The 22,685-nt window shown below is 44.8% G+C and overlaps 1 protein-coding gene across 1 annotated transcript in view; it reads right to left on the bottom strand.

Annotated features, from left to right (window-relative positions):
• LOC127584371 (probable E3 ubiquitin-protein ligase HERC3) overlaps positions 1–22,685 on the bottom strand; it is a 74,509-nt gene that overhangs the window by 14,217 nt on the left and 37,607 nt on the right. Inside the window, exons 13-20 of the mRNA XM_052041100.1 lie at positions 21,967–22,124; positions 20,034–20,120; positions 17,427–17,519; positions 16,061–17,332; positions 14,112–14,252; positions 9,822–9,988; positions 3,807–3,873; positions 1,872–1,957 (exon numbers count right to left, since the gene is read on the bottom strand). Coding sequence (XP_051897060.1) covers positions 1,872–1,957; positions 3,807–3,873; positions 9,822–9,988; positions 14,112–14,252; positions 16,061–17,332; positions 17,427–17,519; positions 20,034–20,120; positions 21,967–22,124 — 2,071 coding nt within the window. The remainder of the gene's footprint in view (positions 1–1,871; positions 1,958–3,806; positions 3,874–9,821; positions 9,989–14,111; positions 14,253–16,060; positions 17,333–17,426; positions 17,520–20,033; positions 20,121–21,966; positions 22,125–22,685) is intronic.

The following is a 22,685-nucleotide window of genomic DNA, read 5'->3' as shown; positions in this document are numbered from 1 at the left end:
AATAAATCCAGAGGTGAATTCAGGGAAGACCTCCTCCCCCCCCTTCATATTGATAACACCTTTGTCTTTAGGAAATTGGATTCCAGCACACTCCAACTCTTTGGGATTATCCCAGAGTTTCCAGGAACTAGGTGCATAGAAATTTCTTCTCTTGGGGGCAGTGAATCTCTGGAATTCTCTCCTCCCGAGAGTAGTGGAGGTCAGATCATTAGATATATTTAATCTGATAAATAGATAAATATTTGAAAGACTGAAGAGTTGAGGGTTATGGGGAACTGGCATAGAAGAGGAGCTGAGGCCAGCAAGGATCAGACATGATCATATTGAATGATGGGGTGGGCTTGAGGGCCCAAGTGGCCTCCTCCTCTTATTCAAAATTTGTAAGTAAAATCAGAAAGATATTAAAAAAGTTTGGTGTTTTCCTTCCATTTTCTGAACACATTTTTCTACCATTATGCTTTTCACAATCTAAGGGTGACCCAGAGTGCAGTCATGGAACACCACTGCCATTTTGGACACAGCAAGCTCCCACAGTAAACAGCAATGTGATAACAGGACAATATTTTTATGTGAATTGAGGAGTCATTACATAGAGCATAGAACATGCAGAGTTGGGCGGAGAAGTGGCAGATGGAATTCAGTCCGGAAAAGTGTGAATGGATACACTTTGGAAGAACGAACTTGAAGGCAGAGTACATGGTTAATGGCAGGATTTTTAGTGGTGTGGAGGAACAGAGGGACATTGGGGTCCAAGTCCATAGATCCCTCAAAGTTGCCATGCAAGTTGATAGGGTTGTTAAGAAGGTGTATGGTGTGCTGGCCTTCATTAGTCGGGAGATTGAGTTCAAAAGCCACGAGGTAATGTTGCAGCTCTGTAGAACTCTGGTTAGACCACACTTGGAGTATTGTGTTCAGTTCTGGTCACCTGATTATAGGAAGGATTTGAAAGCTTTAGAGAGGGTGCAGAGGAGATTTACCAGGATTCTGCCTGGATTAGAGAACATGTCTTATGAGGATAGGTTGAGTGAGCTAGGGCTTTTCTCATTGGAGTGACGCAGGATGAGAGGGGACTTAATAGAGGTGTATAAGATTATGAGAGGCATAGATAGAGTGGACAGTCAGAGACTTTTCCCCAGGGGGGCAATGGCCAATATCAGAAGACGTCAGTTTATGGTGAGTGGAGGAAAGTTTAGGGGAGATGTCAGAGGTAGGTTTTTATTTTATGCAGAATAGTGGGTGCCTGGAAGGCACTGCCGGGGGTGGTGGTAGAGGCTGATACAATAGGGACGTTTAAAAGGCTCTTAGATAGGCGCCTGGATGTAATGGAGGGTTATGGGCTGTATAGGAGGGAAGGGTTAGATTGATCAGGGAGTAGGTGTTCATATAGGTCAGCACAACATCGTGGGCTGAAGGGCCTGTACTGTGCTGTACTGTTCTACATTCTATATGTTCTAACAGTACAGCACAGTATGGGCCCTTCAGCCCACGATGTTGAGCCAACCTATATACAGTAAACCTACTCCTCGATCACTGTAATCCTTCCCTCCTACACAGGCATAATCCTCCATTTTTCTTACTAAGAATCTATCTAAGAGTCTTTTAAGTGTCCCTATTATATCAGCCTCTACCACCACCCCTACCAGTGCGTTCCAGGAGTCATTGTTGCCAGGATACCAGAGACGCTACTCCTTAAGAGTCCAAACAGGCTCTTGGTTTAGTGTGTGATCCGGAAGGGAGAGCCTCCTACAGCGCAGAGCAGCCTCAGTCCTGCACTGGAGATTCAGCCAATATTTTGTGCTCAAGTCTCTTAAATGTCCTGAGGTGTCATACAAATGTAAGCCTTTGTTATTTATAGCAAAGGAAGGGATTACCTGTTGTGGTTTTGTACCGGAATGTTTTTACCATCAGGAATGAGTTCAACCTCGATTATCAATCCATCAGCTATCTCCATCCCTACCTAAAGGACAAATTCAATGTAAGAAAGGAGAAACTGCTCACAGATATTTTGTTTCTTTGTTTTGGAAATGACAGCAAGCAATTTAATTAATCGAATGCTTAATAAATCTGTATCATGTGCTGTTGAAAGTATCCTGACTGGTTGCATCACGGTCTAGTACGGCAATTCGAATGCGCAGGAATGTAAGAAGCTGCAGAGAGTAGTGGACTCAGCTCAATACATCACAGAACATCTCTCCCCACCATTGGTAGTGTCTACAGGAGGAGCTGCCTCAAGAAGGCAACATCCATCATCAAAGATCCCCACCATCTGGGCCGTGCCGTCTTCTCACAGCTCCCATCGGGCAGGAGGTACAGAAGCCTGAAGTCCCACACCACCAGGTTCAGGAACAGCTACTTCCCTTCAATCATTTGGTTCTTGAACCATCCGGCACAACCCTAATCACTACCTCAGTATAGCAACACTGTGACCACTTTGATAACTTTGCATTTCAATGTACTTTGTTTTTTCCTTCCAATTCTGTTCTTTCTTGTAAAGATTGTGTACAATTAATGTTTAATTTATGTTTTTCTTGTGAATGCTGCTTATCTGATGCTATGTGCCTGTGATGCTGCTGCAAGTAAGTGTTTCATTGCACCTGTGCACACATGGACTTGTGCAGATGACAATAAACCCAACTTTGACTTTGACTTCATATTTTCACAGAGCCACTGGTGTCCATTTCCCTCCACAGGTGCTGCCTGACCCACTGAGTTCCTCCAGTGTTTTGTGTGTTACTTCAGATTCCAGTATCTGCAGTCTCCTGTCTCTCTCTGGATCTATTAATGGCCTAGCCAACCTTATTATAAAACAGTGCATTCTTACGTAAAAGCATTAATATATGGAGATTGTTGTAGCCTACATTAGTGGGCATAGAGACATAAACTAGACCCCGCTATGTTACATATTTTATCACATAGGAGGTCACTCAGTCCATTAAATGTATGCTGGCTCTCCCTTAATCCCATTCCCCTATAATCTATTCTCTCTCAGATGCCCGTCGATCCCATCAAGATTCTCCAAAGAGGTAATTTACAATAACCAATTAAGCTGTCAACCTGCACGTCTTTGGGATGTGGGAGGAAACCGGAGCACTGGAGGGAAACCCATGTGGTCACAGGGAGAATATGTGAACTCCACGCACAGACAGCAGCAAAGGTCGGGATTGAACCGGGATCACTGGAGCTGTGAGGAAGCGGCTCTACGTGCTACACTGCTGTACTGCCCTGTGTGAAAATTCATAAAATCGACTGTAGCTGAGGCAAACAGGACAGACGGCCACTGGATGAAGGTTCAACCCATGTACAGTGAGTCAGGGCACTGACAGGTAAGGCATCCAGAAGCAGTGCCTGTCTCCAGTGGCCAACACTCCAGGGTTCCTCTGAAGTCCACAGGAATTAAAGATTAACCTCTGGACACAGCAAGCAAAACCCGGGAGAAATATTGGTGCATTTTCTGAAATTCCTTTCAACACTTCTATTGATTACTAATAGAACATTTTAATGTGAACAAAAGGCCGTCTGTAGTTGGGTGGTTGGGGACAGGAACTTGTGTAATTAGGGTTGTAAGGATATTCCAAGGGTTGACAATGCAATTGGCCCCAACCATGGACATGGGAAGGGCGTGGCTGGGATTCTGGAACATTGTACAGTTGCTTCCATGTCTCCGCCGGGGCAGAATGAGACGCCGGCATTAATATCGACGGCAGCTGAACACTGATTGAGCTGGTGCTTCTGTGACAGGACCTCAGCTCTGGTTAGAGGGAAAAAACAATCGGTACAAGATTTTTAAAAAAGCAAGTGCGACCTACTGTGAAATCTAAGGCGAATGCATCCTCAATGTCATCACCTTCATAATTGAGAAGCTCCTGAAGATTTCTGTAGGGAAGATGGAAAGCAAGTTAACGAGCAACTGCTGTCCGAAACACTATTGAAACTTATGTTTATTAGCGACTTATGTCTTGATCATTGCTGTCTTTGTGGCTCCACCATTCACAGCCCAGCCACTCTCTCTTCTCCCCTCTCCGGTCAGGCAGAAGATACAAAAGACTGAAAGCATGTACCACCAGGCTCAAGACAGCTTCTGTCCTGCTGTTAGAACATAGAACATAGAACATTACAACATAGTACAGGCCCTTCGGCCCACAATGTTGTGCCGACAATTTATCCTGCTCTAAGATCTACTTAACAAATTCCCTCCCACACAGCCCTCCATTTCTCTGAAATTCATGTGTCCATCTAAGAGTCTCTTAAATGTCCCTAATGTATCTGTCCCCACAACATCTGCCGGCAGTGCGTTCCACGCACCCACCACTCTCTGTGTAAAAAACTTACCCCTGACATCCCCCTTATACCTTCCTCCAATCACCTTAAAATTATGCCCCCTCGTGTTAGCCATTTTTGCCCTGGGATAAAGTCTCTGACTGTCCTCTTGATCTATGCCTCTTATCATCTTGTACACCTCTATCAAGTCACCTCTCATCCTCCTTCTCTCCAAGGAGAAAAGCCCCAGCTCACTCAACCTATCCTCATAAGACATGCTCTCCAATCCAGGCAGCATCCTGGTAAATCTCCTCTGCACCCTCTCTAAAGCTTCCACATCCTTCCTATAATGAGGTGACCAGAACTGAACATAATACTCCATGTGGTCTAACCAGAGTTTTATAGAGCTGCAACATTACCTTGTGGCTCTTGAACTCAATCCCCCAACTAATGAAGGCCAGCACACCATACGCCTTCTTAACAACCCTATCAACCTGTGCGGCAACCTTGAGGGATCTATGGACGTGGACCCCAAGATCCCTCTGTTCCTCCACAACTGCTAAGAATCCTGCCATTAACCTTGTATTCTGCCTTCAAATTCGATCTTCCAAAGTGTATCACTTCACACTTATCCGGGTTGAACGCCATCTGCCTCTTCTCAGCCCAGTTCTGCATCTTATCAATGTCCTGTTGTAACCTACAGCAACCTTCTATACTATCCACAACACCACCAACCTTCGTGTCATCTGAAAACTTACTAACCCACCCTTCCACATCCTCATCCAAATCATTTATAAAAATCAGGGGTCCTAGAACAGATCCCTGCAGAACACCAATGGTCACTGACCTCCAGGCAGAATATGCTCTATCTACAACCACCTTCTATGGGCAATCCAATTCTGAATCCACACAGCCAAGTTTCCCTGGATCCCATGCCTTCTGACTTTCTGAATAAGCCTTCCATGAGGAACCTTATTAAATGCCTTACTAAAATCCATGTACACCACATCCACTGCTCTACCTTCATCAATGTGCTTTGTCACATCCTCAAAGAATTCAATCAGGCTCGTGAGGCACGACCTGCCCCTCACAAAGCCATGCTGACTGTCCCTAATCAGCCTATGCTTCTCCAAATGCCCATAAATCCTGTATCTAAGAATCTTCTCCAGTAATTTGCCCACCACTGAAGTAAGACTCACTGGTCTGTAATTCCCAGGGTTATCCCTACTCCCCTTCTTAAACAAAGGAATAACATTTGCCACCCTCCAATCATCTGGCAATACTCCTGTGGTCAGTGAGGTCATTTCCAAAGGCGCAGCAATCTCTTCCCTGGCTTCCCATAATAACCTTGGATATACCCCATCCGGCCCCAGTGACTTATCTATCCTAATGTTTTTCAAAAGTTCCAGCACACCCTCTTTCCTCACGTCGACCTGCCCCAGCATATCAGCCTGTCGTATGCCATCCTCACAAACGTCAAGGTCTCTCTCACTGGTGAATACTAAAGCAAAGTATTCATTAAGGACCTCCCCAACCTCTTCCGACTCCAGGCACGTTTCCTCTTTTATCTCTGATCGGTCCTACCCTCACTCTAGTCATCCACATACGTGTAGAACGGCTTGGGGTTTTCCTTAATCCTACTTGCCAAGGCCTTCTCTTGCCGCCTTCTAGCTCTCCAAAGTCCATTCTTAAGCTCCCTCCTGGCAACCTTGTAACTCTCCAGAGCTCTGTCTGATCCTCGCTTTCTACACCTTAGGGAAGCTTCTTTCTTCCTCTTGACAAGATATTCTATGTTTCTTGTCAACCACGGTTCCTTCACTCTACCATCCTTACCCTGCCTCAATGGGACAAACTTATCCAGAACGCCATGCAAGTACTCCCTAAACATCCTCCACATTTCTGTTGTGCACTTCCCCAAGAACATTTGTTCCCAATTTAAGCTCCCAAGTTCCTGCCAGGTAGCATCATAATTCCCCCTCCCCCAATTAAATACTTTCCCATATCATCTGCTCCTATCCCTCTCCAAGGCTATGGTAAAGGTCAAGGAGTTATGGTCACTGTCTCCAAAATGCTCTCCCACCAAGAGATCTGAAACCTGATCAGGCTCAGTGCCCAGTACCAGGTCCAGTATGCCCTCTCCTCTAGTCGGCCTGTCCACATACTGTGTCAGGAATCCTTCCTGTACACACCGAACAAACTCTGCCCCATCTATCCTCTTTACACTAAGGAGGTGCCGATCAATATTAGGGAAGTTGACATCACCCATGTCAACAACACTGTTATTTTTGCACCTCTCCAAAGTCTGCCTCCTGATCTGTTCCTCAGCATCTCTGCTGCTTTTGGAGGGGTCTGTAGAGTACTCCCAATAGAGTGATCGCTCCCTTCCTGTTTCTGACTTCCACCCACACTGACTCAGTGGACGATACCTCCAGGACATCCTCCCTTTCTGCAGCTGAGACTGTCCCTGATCAGCAAAGCCTCTCCCCCACCTCTTTCACCTCTGTCCTGTCCCTAAACCCCGGAATATCCAGCAGCCATTCCTACCCTTGTGACAGCCAAGTCTCTGTAATGGCCACAACATCGTAGTTCCATGTACTGACTCATGTTTTAAGTTCATCACCCTTGTTCCTGATACTTCCCGCATTTAAGTGGACACACTTCAGTCCATCCAACTGACTGCAATTTTGCCCTTTCAAATGCCTATCCTTCCTCACAGTCTCTCTACATGCTGCATGTACACTAAATGCGCCAACTTCTGACTTATCACTTGAGTTCCCATCCCCCTGCCAAACTAGTTTAAACCCTCCCCAAGAGTTATCAGACTCTTAAACGGACCTCTCATATGCTAGAGATGAACTCTTGATCTCCCCACCTACCTCGTCGTGGCCCTTGCACGTTATTTATTTATTTACTTGCACTGCACTTTCTCTGTACTTGCAGGACTTTAAATTGATTGTCTTGTTTCATTCTTTTACCTCAGGCAGAGGAGCCTGCTGATGTTTTACACAGAAACCTTCCTTTCCGGGTTATGTTTAAAGCACGTACCGCCAGGCTCAAGGAGAGCTTCTGTCCCGCTGTTATCTTGAACAGACCTCTCAAACTAAAAGATGAACTCTTGATCTTCCAACCTACCTTGTCATTGCCCTTGCACTTTATTTGTTTACTTGTACTGCACATTCTCTGTAACTGTAACACTCTATTCTGCATTCTGGTTTCATTTCACTACCTCAGTGTATTTACTTATGGCCTGATCTGCCTGGATGGCACACAGACAAAAGTTTCTCACTGCATCTCAGTGCACGTGACAATAATAATAAACCACATGAAAGACCATCACCGTTCTGTGTTCCATGGTGGAGACTCATGCTTTCAGATTTTAAAATCACAGAACTATTGAAGTCTGAACACACTGAACGATTCCTTGCCACTCAGAATCCTGGGAATACCGACTCATGAAACATTCAATCCCTGATCAATTCCAGTTTCCATGTTGCCAGTAATAGGCCAGGTGGCTGACCTGAGCAAGATTGATGCATCAACTTCCCACCTGGGCAACACGCCTATTAAAAAGTACAAGTCATCTCTGGTAAGTTAATGCAGCTGTGGCAATGACACCAGAGAACAGCAGTAGTCAGCAAACCCAGCTGCAATGTTGGTTACCTTCTTGTGGATTTTCTAACTGGATTAGAGATTGACGAGTTCTAAAGATCAGATGTAGAAACTTGTGACATTCTAAGGACTACTTTGGGTTGAGTAACTGAGCCAAATGAAACCCCCCAAGAGTACAAACTGGAGCTAATCACCCTCAATGGCTCTCAGTCAGCCTACTACAGGAATTAACAAAACATTTCAGGTTCACGTGGTTTCCCCTCTACTGTGGTTGACGGATCCACAGTGTTACAGTTACAGAGAAAGTGCAGTGCAGGTAAACAAATAAAGTGCAAGGGCCACGACAAGGTAGGTTGGGTGATCAATTCCCTCCATTTCTGCTCTCACCCTCCCCTGCCCCCCAGACAGAACAGGGACAGGGTTCCCTTGGTCCTCACCTCTCACCCTACCAGCCTCTGCGTTCAGCACATTATCCTTCGTCATTTCCGCCAGCTGTAATAAGATCCCACCACCAGCCACTTCTTCCTCTCCCCTCCCCTTTCCGCCTCCCACAGGGACCATACTCTCTGTGACTCCCTGGTTTGCTCATCCCTCCCCACCCATTTTTCCCCTCCCCTGCAACCGTAGGTGGTGAAACACTTGTCCTTGCATCTCCTGCCTCACCTCCATCCAGGGACCTAAACTTCCCTTCCAGGTGAGGCAGAGATTCACGTGCACCTCCTTCAATCTCGTCTCTGGCATTCGGTGCTCCCGATGTGGCCTCCTCTGCACCAGCAAGACCAAGCGCAGACCAGGCGACTGTTTGTCGGAACATCTGCACTCTGGCTGTGATGGCTCTTGAGCTCCCAGTTTCAAGTTGTTTCAACTCCCCCCTCCCCATTCCCACCCTGATCCCTCTATCCTCGGCCTTCTCCACTGCCAGGATGAGGCGAAACACAAACTAGAACAACAGCACCTCATATTCTGCCTGGGCAGTCTCCAACCCAATGGTATGAACACTGAGCTTTCCCGTTTCCACATGCCTGGCATTTTTTTTCTCTTCCCTTCTGATCCACCCAGGATCCCTCAATCTCTTTTTCCAAACCCACTCCCCCCCCCCCCAGCCCCGTCACCCAGTTACATTCCCTTCCCCCACTTGGTTCTATCTGCCCATCATCCCTCCATTATCTGGTTCTACAGATCCTATTCCTACAGATGAACGGCAGAGAGCATTCTGACTGGTTGCATCACTGCCTGGTATGGAGGCTCCAAAGCATGGGATCGCAAGAAGCTGCAGAGGGTTGTAGACTCAGCCAGCTCCATCACGGGCACAACCCTCCCCACCATCGAGGACATCTTCATGAGGTGGTGCTTCAAGAAGGCGGCATCCATCACTAAGGACCCTCACCACCCAAGACATGCCCTCTTCTCGTTACTATCATCAGGGAGGAGGTACAGGAGCCTGAAGACCCACACTCAACGATTCAGGAACAGCTTCTTCCCCTCTGCCATCAGATTTCTGAACGGTCCATGAACCCTACCTCGTTATTCCTTGTTTGCACTCTTTATTTTTGTAACAAGGTAATTTTTATGTCTTGCACCGTACAGCTGCTGCAAAACAACAAATTTCACAACATATGTCAGTGATAATAAACCTGATTCTGATTCCACTTATCACCTTCCATCCATCAGATTCCAGCCTCCACCCTCACCTTTCCCACCTGGCGCCACCTGCCCGTCACCCCCCTCCTCACCTGGTTCCACCTTTCACTTGTCAGTCCCTTCCTCAGCCCTCCCCTCTCACCTCTGTATACCGGTCATCTCCCCTCCACACTCTCAGTCCTGATTCAGGGTCCTGACCTGTAACACGGACCGTCCCTCTGCCTCCGCAGCTGCTGCCTGACCCACTGGGTTCCTCCAGCAGTTTGCTTGTTGCTCCAGACCTCTGCTTCCCTCCATCTCTACGTTTTACTTACCGGCCTACTGTTGGTGAGAGTTCCTTCAGGTCATCCAGGGTCGGCTGCTGATTGAGCAGCTTCTTGTACAGGGCCAATGGGAAGCGGAAGTCCGCCACAAAGCCGTGGTACAGGGCGAGCCAACAGAGAATCCCCAACAGCCAGAAGACATCCTTGATTTCGGGGTCCTATGTGATTGAAAGTGGCATTGTAACTCTTCAACGTGAAGCCTGAACTCAGCAGTACCATTGACCATATGGGAAATGGGAAGGGCTATTCAGGGCCTGTCTGTGAGATCGCAGCTGATGATCTAAACACCTGCTTTGACTCCATTATCGTTTGCACCCTCGCCTGCCAAAATCCATTTGATCTCCGATCTAGAATTGGCTTGTAATCTGTGGTCAGCCCTTGCCCTCCGACCAGATTTCACGCTTAGCTAGTCAGCGTCTCGGGTGGCTCACGTCTGCCTTCGATCGATCAGAGCAAGGGCAAGTTGGCCGGTTCTCAAACTTGTCACTGAATCTCTCTGAATGGGTCTTACAGTAAGAAATATACAAAAGCTATTCAGACGAACAAAAATATTAAGAATGAAAAGCTAAAACAAGATGAGAGAGAAGTGATAGAAAATGCTTCAGGTACTGGGCTACCAATGCTTACCCATTCAAGAGAAATCTTTACAATTAGCAAGAGAGATCACGCAGGATCAGATGTGAGGCAGCAGCACTACCTGCTGTGACAATGCGCTGCACTATGTGTGGTCATCAACTCACACTGATTCCCTGTTACTAGTAAGTTATTGCAACATAAAACATAAAACAGAACAGTACAGGAACTGGCCCTTTGGCCCACGAAGTTGTGCTGAACTGATTAAATTAGTAATTAAATGCCTAACTAAACTAATCCCTTCTAGCTACATCATAAGAGATTAAGAGAGATTTCTTTATTAGTCACATGTACATCAAAACACACAGTGAAATGCATCTTTTGCATAGCGTGTTCTGGGTGCAGCCCGCAAGTGTTGCCACGCTTCCGGCGCCAACATAGCATGCCCACAACTTCCTTACCCGTATGTCTTTGGACTGTGGGAGAAAACCGGAGCACCCAGAGGAAACCCACGCAGACACGGGGAGAATGTACAATCTCCTCACAGACAGCGCCGGGAATTGAACCTGGGTTGCTGGCGCTGTAATAGCGTTACGCTAACCGCTACACTGCCTCCATTCTCTGCACATCCATGTGCCTATCTAACAGCTTCTTAAATGCCTCCATCCCCACCCCTGGCAGCACATTCCAGGCACCCACCACTCTCTGTGTAAAACACTTGCCCTTTACGTCTCCTTTGAACTTACCCCCTCTCAACTTAAATGTATGCCCTCTAGTATTAGACATTTTGACCCTGGGAAAAAAGGTACCGGCTGTCTACTCTGTCTATGCCTCTCATAACCTTATCAACTTCTATCAGGTCTCCCCTCAGCTTCCACCGCTCCAGGGAAAACAACCCAAGTTTGTCCAACCTCTCCTTGTAGCAGATGCCCTCTAATCCAGGCAGCATCTTGGTGAACCTCTTCTGCACCCTCTCCAAAACCTCCACACCTTTCCTATAATAAGGTGACTAGAATACTCCAGATGTGGCCTAACCAGAGTAACCAATTAACCTAACAACCATTACTTATCTTGGATTTATCAGTGGGAATGATCATGCCAACCGTGCCTCTAGATAGACCCGATCCGCATTGTGACATTGGGAGCAGCTCGCTGGCCACAGAGAGAAGATGGTTGAGGAGGACCCTGGTGATGATTGTCTGTGCAGCAGCTGTGCAGCTGTCCTCTGATCTCGACATTCTGTGGGGTGGGCCCTTGGGTGTTTGGGCGATAGAGGTCTTGACAGCATCTCGCAGTCATCAGTGAGTCGTTGCATCTTCTGTGTCCCTCCACCCACCATCTGCTCTATGGGTCTCAAACGCCTTTAGCTCTCCTCCAAGGATGTTGCCTGGATTGGGGAGCATGCCTTATGAAAACAGGTTGGGGGAACTCGGCCTTTTCTCCTTGGAGCGACGGAGGATGAGGGGGGACCTGATAGAGGTGTATAAGATGATAAAAGGCATTGATCGTGTGGATAGTCAGAGGCTTTTCCCCAGGGCTGAAATGGTTGCCGCAAGAGGACACAAGTTTAAGGTGCTGGGGAGTAGGTACAGTGGAGACGTCAGAGGTAAGTTTTTTACTCAGAGAGTGGTGAGTGTGTGGAATGGGCTGCCGGCAACGGTGGTGGAGGCGGATACGATAGGGTCTTTTAAGAGACTTTTGGAGAGGTACATGGAGCCGAGAAAAATAGAGGGCTATGGGTAAGCCTAGTCATTTCTAAGGTAGGGACATGTCCGGCACAGCTTTGTGGGCTGAAGGGCCTGTATTGTGCTGTAGTTTTTCTATGTTTCTATTATCCCTTGAGTTCTGATAGTATCTCCATCCTGTGTTTATTATATTCCATCTGGTATTGGTATTGGGATTGGTTTATTATTGTCACTTGTACCGAGGTACAGTGAAAAGCTTGTCTTACAAACCGATCGTACAGGTCAATTCATTACACAGTGCAGTTACGTTGAGTTAGTACAAAGTGCATTGATGTAGTACAGGTAAAAACAGTAACAAAGGTCACCTTCATCAAACCAGTCTCCATGTTTTCCTGTAGGGTCTCTAAGTGTCGCCTCAACAGGTGCTAATTATGACAGATGACAGGGCAGTCCAAGCTGTGTGGATGCAAGCTGTGCAGTTGGCAGTTGTCAGGTTGACTGCAATGCAATGACTTGACCATCCTTGGGTTGTCAATTTCTAAGACTCAGCAGAGTCCCTCGCACTGTTTCCCTCCACGGAAATGAATGGAGAACTGCCTTTGCTGGCTCACGCCGGTGCAGGCTGATCTGGGGAACTGCCGTCCCCTCTGGATCCCTTGCCGGACTCCAGTGTCAGAGCTCAGTTGAGAAGATGAAATCTTTTCCATAATCTCTCCTGTTTGGACTGGTCCTTTGTTAAGATTCTCTTCTTGTTGCTACCATCGGGGAGAAGGTACAGGAGCCTGAAGACCCACACTCAATGATTCAGGAACAGCTTCTTCCCCTCCGCCATCAGATTTCTGAACAGTCCTTGAACCCATGAACACTACCTCATTATTCCTTTTTTTTGCACTATTTATTTTGTAAAGGAATTTTTATGTCTTTGCACTGTACTGCTGCTACAAAACAACACATTTCAGGACATATAAATCAGTGATAATAAAGCTGATTCTGATTCTTCCTCCTCTGACCCACCTGTGGAAATGATTTCGCTCCGACAACTCATTGGTTACATCAAAATGCTTCAATCAATCAAATAATCCTATTTATTCCAGGGGTTGCAAGCCTAGTTTATAAAACAGGTAGCAATAAATTACTTGGAATTGCTTAATAAAAACAGACCTCAGTTTAAGCTTCATTTGTGCCCCACCCACATCCCATATTATTCAGAGAGTTGTGGACACAGCCCAGCGCATCACAGACACCAGCCTCCCCTCCTTGGACTCTGTCTATACCTCTCGCTGTCTTGGTGAAGCAGCCGGCATAATCAAAGCCCCCACCCACCCAGGACATTCTTTCTTCTCTCCTCTTCCATTGGGTAGAAGATACAGGTGCCTGAGGGCACGTACCACCAGACTTAAGGACAGCTTCTACCCCACTGTGATAAGACTATTGAATGGTTCCCTTATACAATGAGATGGACTATGACCTCACGATCTACCTTGTTGTGACCTTGCACCTTATTGCATTGCACTTTCTCTGTAGCTGTGACACTTTACTCTGTACTGTTATTGTTTTTACCTATACTACCTCAATGCACTCTGTACTAACTCAATGTAACTGCACTGTGTAATGAATTGACCTGTACGATCAGTATGCAAGACAAGTTTTTCACTGTACCTCGGTACAAGCAACAATAATAAACCAATACCAATAAACCAATACTCACTTTATTTTTTCTCCCAGCACCTCCGCATCTCCTTCCTGCTCCTTCATGGTTATCCGGATCCTTCCTAGTGTGCTGTCGGAGAGACAGGAGAAGGAATGCAGCGCTGCAAGAGAGGTAGCACTGACAGAGCTGCACTGTCAGTGGGGTACTACTGAGCAAACTCAGCAGTGTTGGAGGGGCAGTACTGAGGGAGTGCTGCACTGTTGAAGGAGCAGTGAGAGAAAGCTACACCATTGAAGGTGCTGTATTGAGGACGTGTTGCACCATTGGAGGGGCAGTCCTGAGGGAGCACTATGCTGACACCGATTCACTTACCCAGTCCGGGAACCAAACAAGTCTAGATTCTTCGTATTGCTTGAGGATCTTTGGTTGATTGCACAGTTCCTTGGTAATAACAGAGAAGAATTCCTGTGAAACTCCACCTTCGTCAAGAGCCAGTTCCTCCTTGAAGAAGACCTGAAATCGTTGGGATGAATGGAACTCAGTTTAAAATAAATAATCTTATTTTCTTTCAGATTTGCAGATTCCTAACTTTCCTCTCTTAAACCCTTTACAATAACACCTTGTATTTTATAAATCATCTCCGATGATTATCTACAAGGTCTGTGAGAGAGAGACAGAGACAGAGACAGAGAGATATCATTGGTGAGGCCGCATTGAGGAGTACTGGGTATAGTTTTGGTCACCGTGTTATTTGAAAGACGTGGTTTAACTGGAAAGAGTCACCCACTCTTCTCTCCTCTCCCGTCAGGCAGAAGATACAGGAGCCTGAGGGCACGTACCACCAGGCTTAAGGACAGCTTCTAACCCACTGTGATAAGACTATTGAATGGTTCCCTTATACAATGAGATGGACTCTGACCTCACGATCTACCTTGTTGTGACCTTGCACCTTATTGCACTGCACTTTCTCTGTAGCTGTGACACTTTACTCTGTACTGTTATTGTTTTTACCTGTACTACATCAATGCACTCTGTATGAACTCAATGTAACTGCACTGTGTAATGAATTGACCTGTACGATCGGTATGCAAGACAAGTTTTTCACTGTACCTCAGTACAAGTAACAATAATAAACCAATACCAATACCGAAAAGATTTACAAGGACGTTGCCAGGAATGGAGGGCTGAGTTTTAGGGAGAGGTTGGCCAGGCTAGGTCTTTATTCCTTGGAACATAGGAGAATGAGGGGCGACCTTATAGACTGTATAAAATTATGAGAGGCATAGATAAGGTGGACGGTAACAGTCTTTTCCCCAGGGTAGGGGAGTCCAAAACTAGGGGGCATAGGTTTAGGGTGAGAGGGGAAAGATTTAAAAGGGACCTGAGGGGCAACTTTTTCATGCAGAAGTTGGTGAGTATGTGGAACGAGCTGCCAGAGGAAGTGGGTGAGGCAGGTACAACAGTATCATTTAAGAAGCACTGGGATAGGTACACGGAGGGGCAGGACTTGGAGGGATATGGGCCTGATGCAGGAAATTGGGACTAGCTGGGTGGACATCGTGATCGGCATGGACTGATTGGGCCAAAGGGGCTGTATCTGTGCTGTATGACTCTATGCTGAGAGCGGCAGCTGTCAGCAGGGCTGGCGGTGGTGGAGAAAAGCAATGAGAGCAGGCAGAATAGGAGGTGTACAGAGATCTAAGTGGGGAATTTTCCACCCAAGTCTCCAAAGGGGATTTGAATGCCCATCCCACTCTGTCCGAGCTAAAAGCTCTACCCACTGAGCTACGTTTGTTCATGCCCCTGTGCCTCTACATTATTTCTATAACATGGAGACCAGAATTGTTGGGTGTAACCAAGTTAGGAGCAAACAGACAAGGAATTTTTTTTATATTAAGAAAAGGGTTGTGAATAGGTTCACAAAAATAATCTACTGAAGACAAAAACCCTCATAGATTTAAGAAGGAAGATGTGTTTTTGAGGTGAGAAGGGATTGGAGAATGTGAAGGAAAGATTAGGTTGAGATCAGTTCAAAGGAGGTTGTCCTGTTGACCTAATTTCCTTTGACTTCAACAGAATGCATTTTGCAGGAGGTACAAGGTGGCAGCCAATACTTGTACATCCATCTACAAACAGCATCAAAGGCAAGTCTCTCCCCAAAGAAATTAATTGCTTTTATTTTGTCAATACCACAGGGTATTTTAAACTTATTTTTGAAGTAAAGTCACAGTTATTATGTAGGCAGGAGAGAAGTCAATTTACACACATGAAGATTCCCATAACAATAACAAAAATGCAATTAGAAAAATATATAATTTTACCCTGAATGTACCACGGAGTGCTGTTGTGCTAAAGGTTCGTAATTGTGTCAAAGTGTCTTGGAGGATCTCTGTTCTGTTGATATGTAGATAGCATGTGGATTTAATAATCGTTTCAATAATTCTAATAGCGTTTTCAATGTCAGAATGACAAATCACATCTTCATAATCGAAATAATCAATGTCATCCTCTGAATAATATTCATCGAAATAAAATTCAGATACATTATCAGTGTTGTCACTGATCCCAGCAGACATCTCAATGTTTCCATCAGATACGTCAATGATTCCAGTAGATGTTTCAGTGTTCCCAGTAGAAGTTACCATGACTTCAGTAGATGTTTCAGTGTTCCCAGCAGATGCATTGATGACCCCAGTAGAAGGCTCAGTGCTCCCTGTAGAAGTTTCAATGAGATCAGTAGATATCTCAGTGTTCTCAGTAGGTCTATCAATCATTCCAGTAGATGTCTCAATGTTCCCAGTAGATGCATCAATGATTTCAGTAGATGCTTCACTGTTCCTAGTAGGTGCAGTAATATTCCCAGTAGAAGTCTCAGTGCTTGCAGTTGAGGCATCAATGATCTGAGTAGAGCCATCAGTGTTCCTATTTGGGATATCAGCAATTTCATTAGGTGCATTAGTAGAAATATCGATGTCCAAACTATCAGTGATCTCAGTAAATGTACTGGTGTTCTGCATAGAGGCTTCAGTGTTTACATAGAGAATATCAGCAATCCCAGTAGATATATCACTGTTCCCAGCTGAGACATCAACAATCCCAGCAGATATATCAGTGTCCCTAGATGAGACATCAACTATGCCAGTAGATGAACCAGTGTTTCCAGTTGAGACATCAACAATCCCAGTAGATGCAGTGTTCCCAGTTGAGACATCAATGATCTCAGTAGATGTATCAGTGTCCCCAGCTGAGACATCAACGATGCCAGTAGATGCACCAGTATTTCCAGCTGAGACATCAACAATCCCAGTAGATGCATCAGTATTCCCAGTTGAGACATCAACAATCCCAGTAGATGTATCAGTGTCCCGAGTTGAGACATCAACAATGCCAGTAGATGCACCAGTGTTTCCAGTTGATACACCAACAATCCCAGTAGATCTATCAGTGTCGCCAGCTGAGGCAACAACGTTCTCAAGGCATACATCAGATTCTAAACTGCTAATAGAACCAGCAGATGCACTGTTGTTCCCAGTAGTTACATTAGTGCTGTTATTATTGCCAAATCTGATACTTTCATCAACGATTTTTCCATTCTGGAAGAAATAACGTAAGATCGGAAAAATGTTTTTCAGACTAACTAAAAAACTTTTATTGTACTATCAACTGGAACAATAAAATAAGACTTACAGAAATATTCAGATGAGAAAGTCTCTTGAAAATCTTAATTTTGTTTTCCATATTAAAGATACAAGGGTAAGGAATTAGTTCCAACAATGCTTTCTGTAAAAAAAACAAATTAACACTTGAGCTTTATATTTTCTCATTAATGTTTGTGACTTTCTGTGTTTGACTGTCATTCTTTTATATTGTAAGTTCATCTTTCGGTCTTATCTTGGAGTTAATGGAAAGTACCATGAGCAAGAGAAGACAGACTACTGGATAACAGGAACACTTCTACATAAATCAACCAATAAAGAATATAAAGAACACGAAAAATAGGAGCAGAATTAGGCCCTGCAGCCCTTCAAACCTGCTCCGTCCTTCATTAAGATAAGATATCTTTATTAGTCACATGTACATCGAAACACACAGTGAAATGCATCTTTTGTATAGAGTGTTCTACACAAGAGTCGCCACATTTCCAGCGCCAACATAGCATGCCCATAACTTCCTAACCTGTACGTCTTTGGAATGTGGGAGGAAACCAGATCACCTAGAGGAAACCCACGCAGACACGGTGAGAACGTACAAACTCCTTATAGACAGTGGCCGGAATTGAACCCGAGTCGCTGGCACTGTAATAGCGTTACGCCAACCGCTACACTACCGTGCCTCCCATTGTGGCTACCTCAGCATCATTTCCCTGTATTATAGCCATATCCCTTGATTCACTTAAAAATGTTTAATGTTAAGAACTTTTCTCTCAATCACCTATTCAGAGCATGCTGCACCACCAACATAACAGACTGTAGGAAGGTTGTTGGCAGGGACACTAAATCATTTTATTTTCTAGGCATGATACACATTCTAAGGACAATTCCTTCCAACAGTTAAAAAGCTAAAGAGACAGTAATATCTCTGGGAATTACCTTAATTGATTATGAAGTTTCAAAAACTTCATTTAGATTAGAAACAGCAGGTGTTGATTCAGATACCAGCTCCTGCTGTGTTCTGTACCTTAAAGTTCTGGCAGAGTTTTACTTTCTCTCTCTCTCCTCTCCCCACGTTCAACTCCTGCACTTTACACCTTCTCCAGAAAGACTTACCACAGTTAACGAGCCTTCACTCAGCTAGTATCGGTCTCCCGATCGCCACACCGTCACACACTCTCTCTGCCTCTCCTCATTCTCTATAAGTGTGCATTAAGGCACACTTGATTTCTAACTTCTGAGGAAAGGTCATTGACCTGAAATATTAACTCTCTTTCTCTCTCCACAGAGTCATTCAGCACAGAAATAGGACCTTTGGCCCAACCGGTCCATACCTACCAAGATGCCCATTCAATAGTTCCAGTTCCCTGTGTTTGGCCCAAATCCTTCCAAACCTTCCCTATCCATGTACCTGTCCAACTGTCTTTTTAAAGTTGTTGTTGTACCTGCCTCAATCGCTTCCTATGGCAGCTCATTCCACATATGTACCATGCTCTGTGTAAAAAAGTTGGCCCTCAAATTCCTATTAAATTTCTCCCCTCTCACCTTAAACCTATGCTCTCTCATTCTTGATTCCCCAACCCTGGGAAAAAGACTGTACATTCACCCTATCGATGCCCCTCATGATTTTGTACACCTCTGTAAGATCACCCACGGATGCTGACTAACCTGTTGAGTATTTCCACCATTTTCTGCTTTTATTACGTTAATTTAATCTTGTTTCTAAATATCCATCTTAAACATTCACATCTACATCTAAAGTCATCCATGTAGGGAAAATCCATGGGGAACTCTCAGTAGCTGGAGTCAGTGATGCCAACACAGAACTCCAGGAATGACACGTTGTCATGACAGACTATGTTCCATCATTGAACTCTACTGCAGAGTCTAACGGAAGCACTGGTGAGATCAGACCCAGAACAGGAGCTGGTATCACACTCATTTCAATGGGGATTCCAGGCTTGTAAATTTGGAGGCAAACTGGAAGGCAAGTAAATTTGTTTGATTTTTTTTACTTTTGTTTAATGTTTGTAATTATTTCTAAGTACTCCATTGGTGAGATCTGAAATAAATAATGGTCATCAATTGATCTGAAATTGTATAATGATCAGAAATAAGACTCTTGCAAATTTCTATAGATGTCTGGTGGAGAGCATCCTGACTGATTGCATCACCACCTGGTATGGAGGCTCCAATGCACAGGATCGCAAGAGGCTGCAGAGCGTTGTAGACTCAGCCAGCTCCATCACGGGCACAGCCCTCCCCGCCATCGAGGACATCTTCAAGAGGCGGTGCTTCAAGAAGGCGGCATCCATCACTAAAGACCCTCACTATCTGGGACATGCCCTCTTCACATTACTATCATCAGGGAGGAGGTACAGGAGCCTGAGGACCCACACCCAATGTTTCAGAAACAAATTCTTCCCCTCTGCCATCAGATTTCTGAATGGTCCATGAACCCCTGAATACTGCCTTGTTATTCCTTCTTTTTGCACTATTTATTTACCTGTAATTTATAGTAATTTTATGTCTTTGCACTGTACTGCTGCTGCAAAACAACACATTTCATATCATCTAAGTCAGTGATAATAAATCTGATTCTGATTCTGATTCTGATTATAGGTCATCCGTTTTCTGAACTCACACAGGAGACAGGCATCGGACCAAAAACTTCTGCCGGAGAGACGTAGAAATTGTTCTCCTGGTATTTAGGCTTTCTGGAGGTATTTATCTGTGAACAGAAAAATAGTTTTGCTACAATACATTTTAAATAACCTTTTCAGAGCATGGTGTTAGGTTATATTCAGAAATATCTATTGTGATCCCAATCCCAACACATCGACAACAAGAGCTGCATTTAATCCTTTTCAATGAGAGTTGTATAAACCATGTCAGTTAATTAACTGAAGGGTCCAGTAATCTAATGGCTAGGTTACTCAACTAGCATTCAGAATTCTGCATCATTGTTTCAGAGATAAAGTTCAATTCACACCATGGCAGCTAAAGGAATTAAATTCAAGTAAGTAAATTAAGAAAAATTATGGAATTAATGGCTAATCTTAGTGGATTGTTGGAAAAAACACCCGGTTCACTAACGTCCTTGGGGAGGAAAATCTGCTGTCCTTACATACGTGAGGGTGGTGAAGAAGGCTTTTGGCACGCCGGCCTTCATCAGCCAGGATATTGAGTAGGCCACACTTGCAGTATTGTGCTCAGTTTTGGTCGCCCTGCTATAGGAAAGATGTTATTAAACTGGAAAGTGAGCAGAAAAGATTTAAAGCATGTTGCCAGAACTTGAAGGACTAAGTTATAAGGAGAGGTTGGACAGGCTAGGACTTTATTCCTTGGAGCATAGGAGACTGAGAGGTGATCTTATAGAGGTGTATAAAATCATGAGGGTGAGGGCACACTATCTTTTTCCCAGGGTTGGGAATCAAGAACTAGAGGGGGGAGGTTTAAGGTGAGAGGGGAAAGCTTTAATAGGAACTTGATGGGCAACTTTTTTTGTTACACACACAAAGGGTGGCATCTACATGGAATGAGCTGCCAGAGAAAGTGGTTGAGGCAGGTACAATAACAACCTTTAAAAGTTGGACAGGCACATGGATAGAAAGGTTTAGAAGATTATGGGCCAAACTCTGGCAAATGGGATTGGCTTGGTTGGGGCGTCATGGTCAGCATGGACCAGTTGGACCGAAGGGCCTGCTTCCATGGTTTATGACTCCAGACCTACTAATTTTATTGATGTGCTACTTTCTCAGGGTTGGATAGTAAATGCCTCCCTTCCCAACAACACCCTCATACCATGGATAAATAAACAAAGTAAGTGTGAAACTATTTTATAAGGTAAGATAAGATCTTTATTAGTCACATGTACATTGAAACACACAGTGAAATGCATCTTTTGCGTAGACTGTTCTGGGGGCAGCCCGCAAAAATGTCGCCACGCTTCCAGCGCCAACATAGCATGCCCCCAACTTCCTAACCAGTACGTCTTTGGAATGTGGGAGGAAACCGGAGCACCCGGAGGAAACCCACGCAGACACGGGGAGAACATACAAGCTTCTTACAGACCGTGGCTGGAATTGAACCCGGGTCGCTGGTGCTGTAAGGTGTTACGCTAACCACTACACTACCGGGAGTTTAACTCTCAACCATCTTTACTAAAGCCAGTCACTTTCTCCTTTACTTCATTGCTGATTGTATTGGTGGGGCATAGCAAGATCCCTACAAACAGCAGTGAAATAAAGGAGCAAGTAACCTGTTAAAAGATTGACCCAGGTGCCTCTTTGACATGGAATTGCCTTGGGACGTCCTTTGGCTGTAGGTGGATACCAACAACAACATCCCTCACTGACCTCCAGCATCAGGGAGCAGTCTGCAGCCCAGTGACAACCAGCTGGATGTACCGTGGGGATTTCTCCATCCCAGGGAACGGGAGATCCTGAGTTTGCTGTGTGTTACATGGGATATGATGCAAAGGTTCATCCTCATTTTACCCTGCACAATCAGGCTCAATGAGATTAATCCTGGATGGACACAGATGCAATCAAAACACTCACCACACTCAAGCTTACCTTGTAAAGCCTCTGCAGAATAGAGAGACAACCGTGCAATTCCTCAGGAAATGTTGTTTGCATAGTAGAGGTCTCCTGAAGAAGGCAGTGAGATGCACTTCTGTACAAGTTTACAAGTTTGTTGAAGAAAAACTCATTGAGGTTACTCCACCAAGATTCTGGTTAAAAGGCAAAGAACAAATAAATAAGATTAATTTTAATTCACAGAATGAGGCCACTTGGCCCATCGAGTCCCTACTGGCTCTCTCTAAGAGCAATCCCCTTCTCCACTATCTTCCCATTGCCCCCAAAATCCTTTCTTTGCAAATACTTATCCAGCTTGCCTTTGGTGCTACAATTGAATCCACCTTGATCTCAAAGTGTAACACCACTTAATTGTAAACTTCTTTGTATTTATTCCTGGGAATTCTGAGATTAATTTGATTTTCCATTTTTGTTGAACTGCGTGTATTATTCTCAATGCCAAAGGATGGCATTTTTGACATATTGTTGCCAATGTCTGTGTCCAAACTTTACATGAATATTCAGAAAATGTTTTAGCTGATACCAACAGATCGGGGAGGGGCTAAATGCTATAAATTGATAAAAGTTGCAGAAGGAAATAGCAGATGTAGGAAAGTGGATGTGTGTATGTCTGTGTGGACGCTCAGAGTGATATCTGGATTGGAAAAGCTGGACAAACTAGTCTTGTATCCACTGAAGTTTAGAAAAGTGAGAGG

Source organism: Pristis pectinata, chromosome 2, assembly GCF_009764475.1.
Source record: "Pristis pectinata isolate sPriPec2 chromosome 2, sPriPec2.1.pri, whole genome shotgun sequence".
Classification (NCBI taxonomy): Eukaryota; Metazoa; Chordata; class Chondrichthyes; order Rhinopristiformes; family Pristidae; genus Pristis; species Pristis pectinata.
The sequence above is the reverse complement of the archived record's forward strand: the minus strand, read 5'-3'. Positions and strand labels throughout refer to the sequence as shown.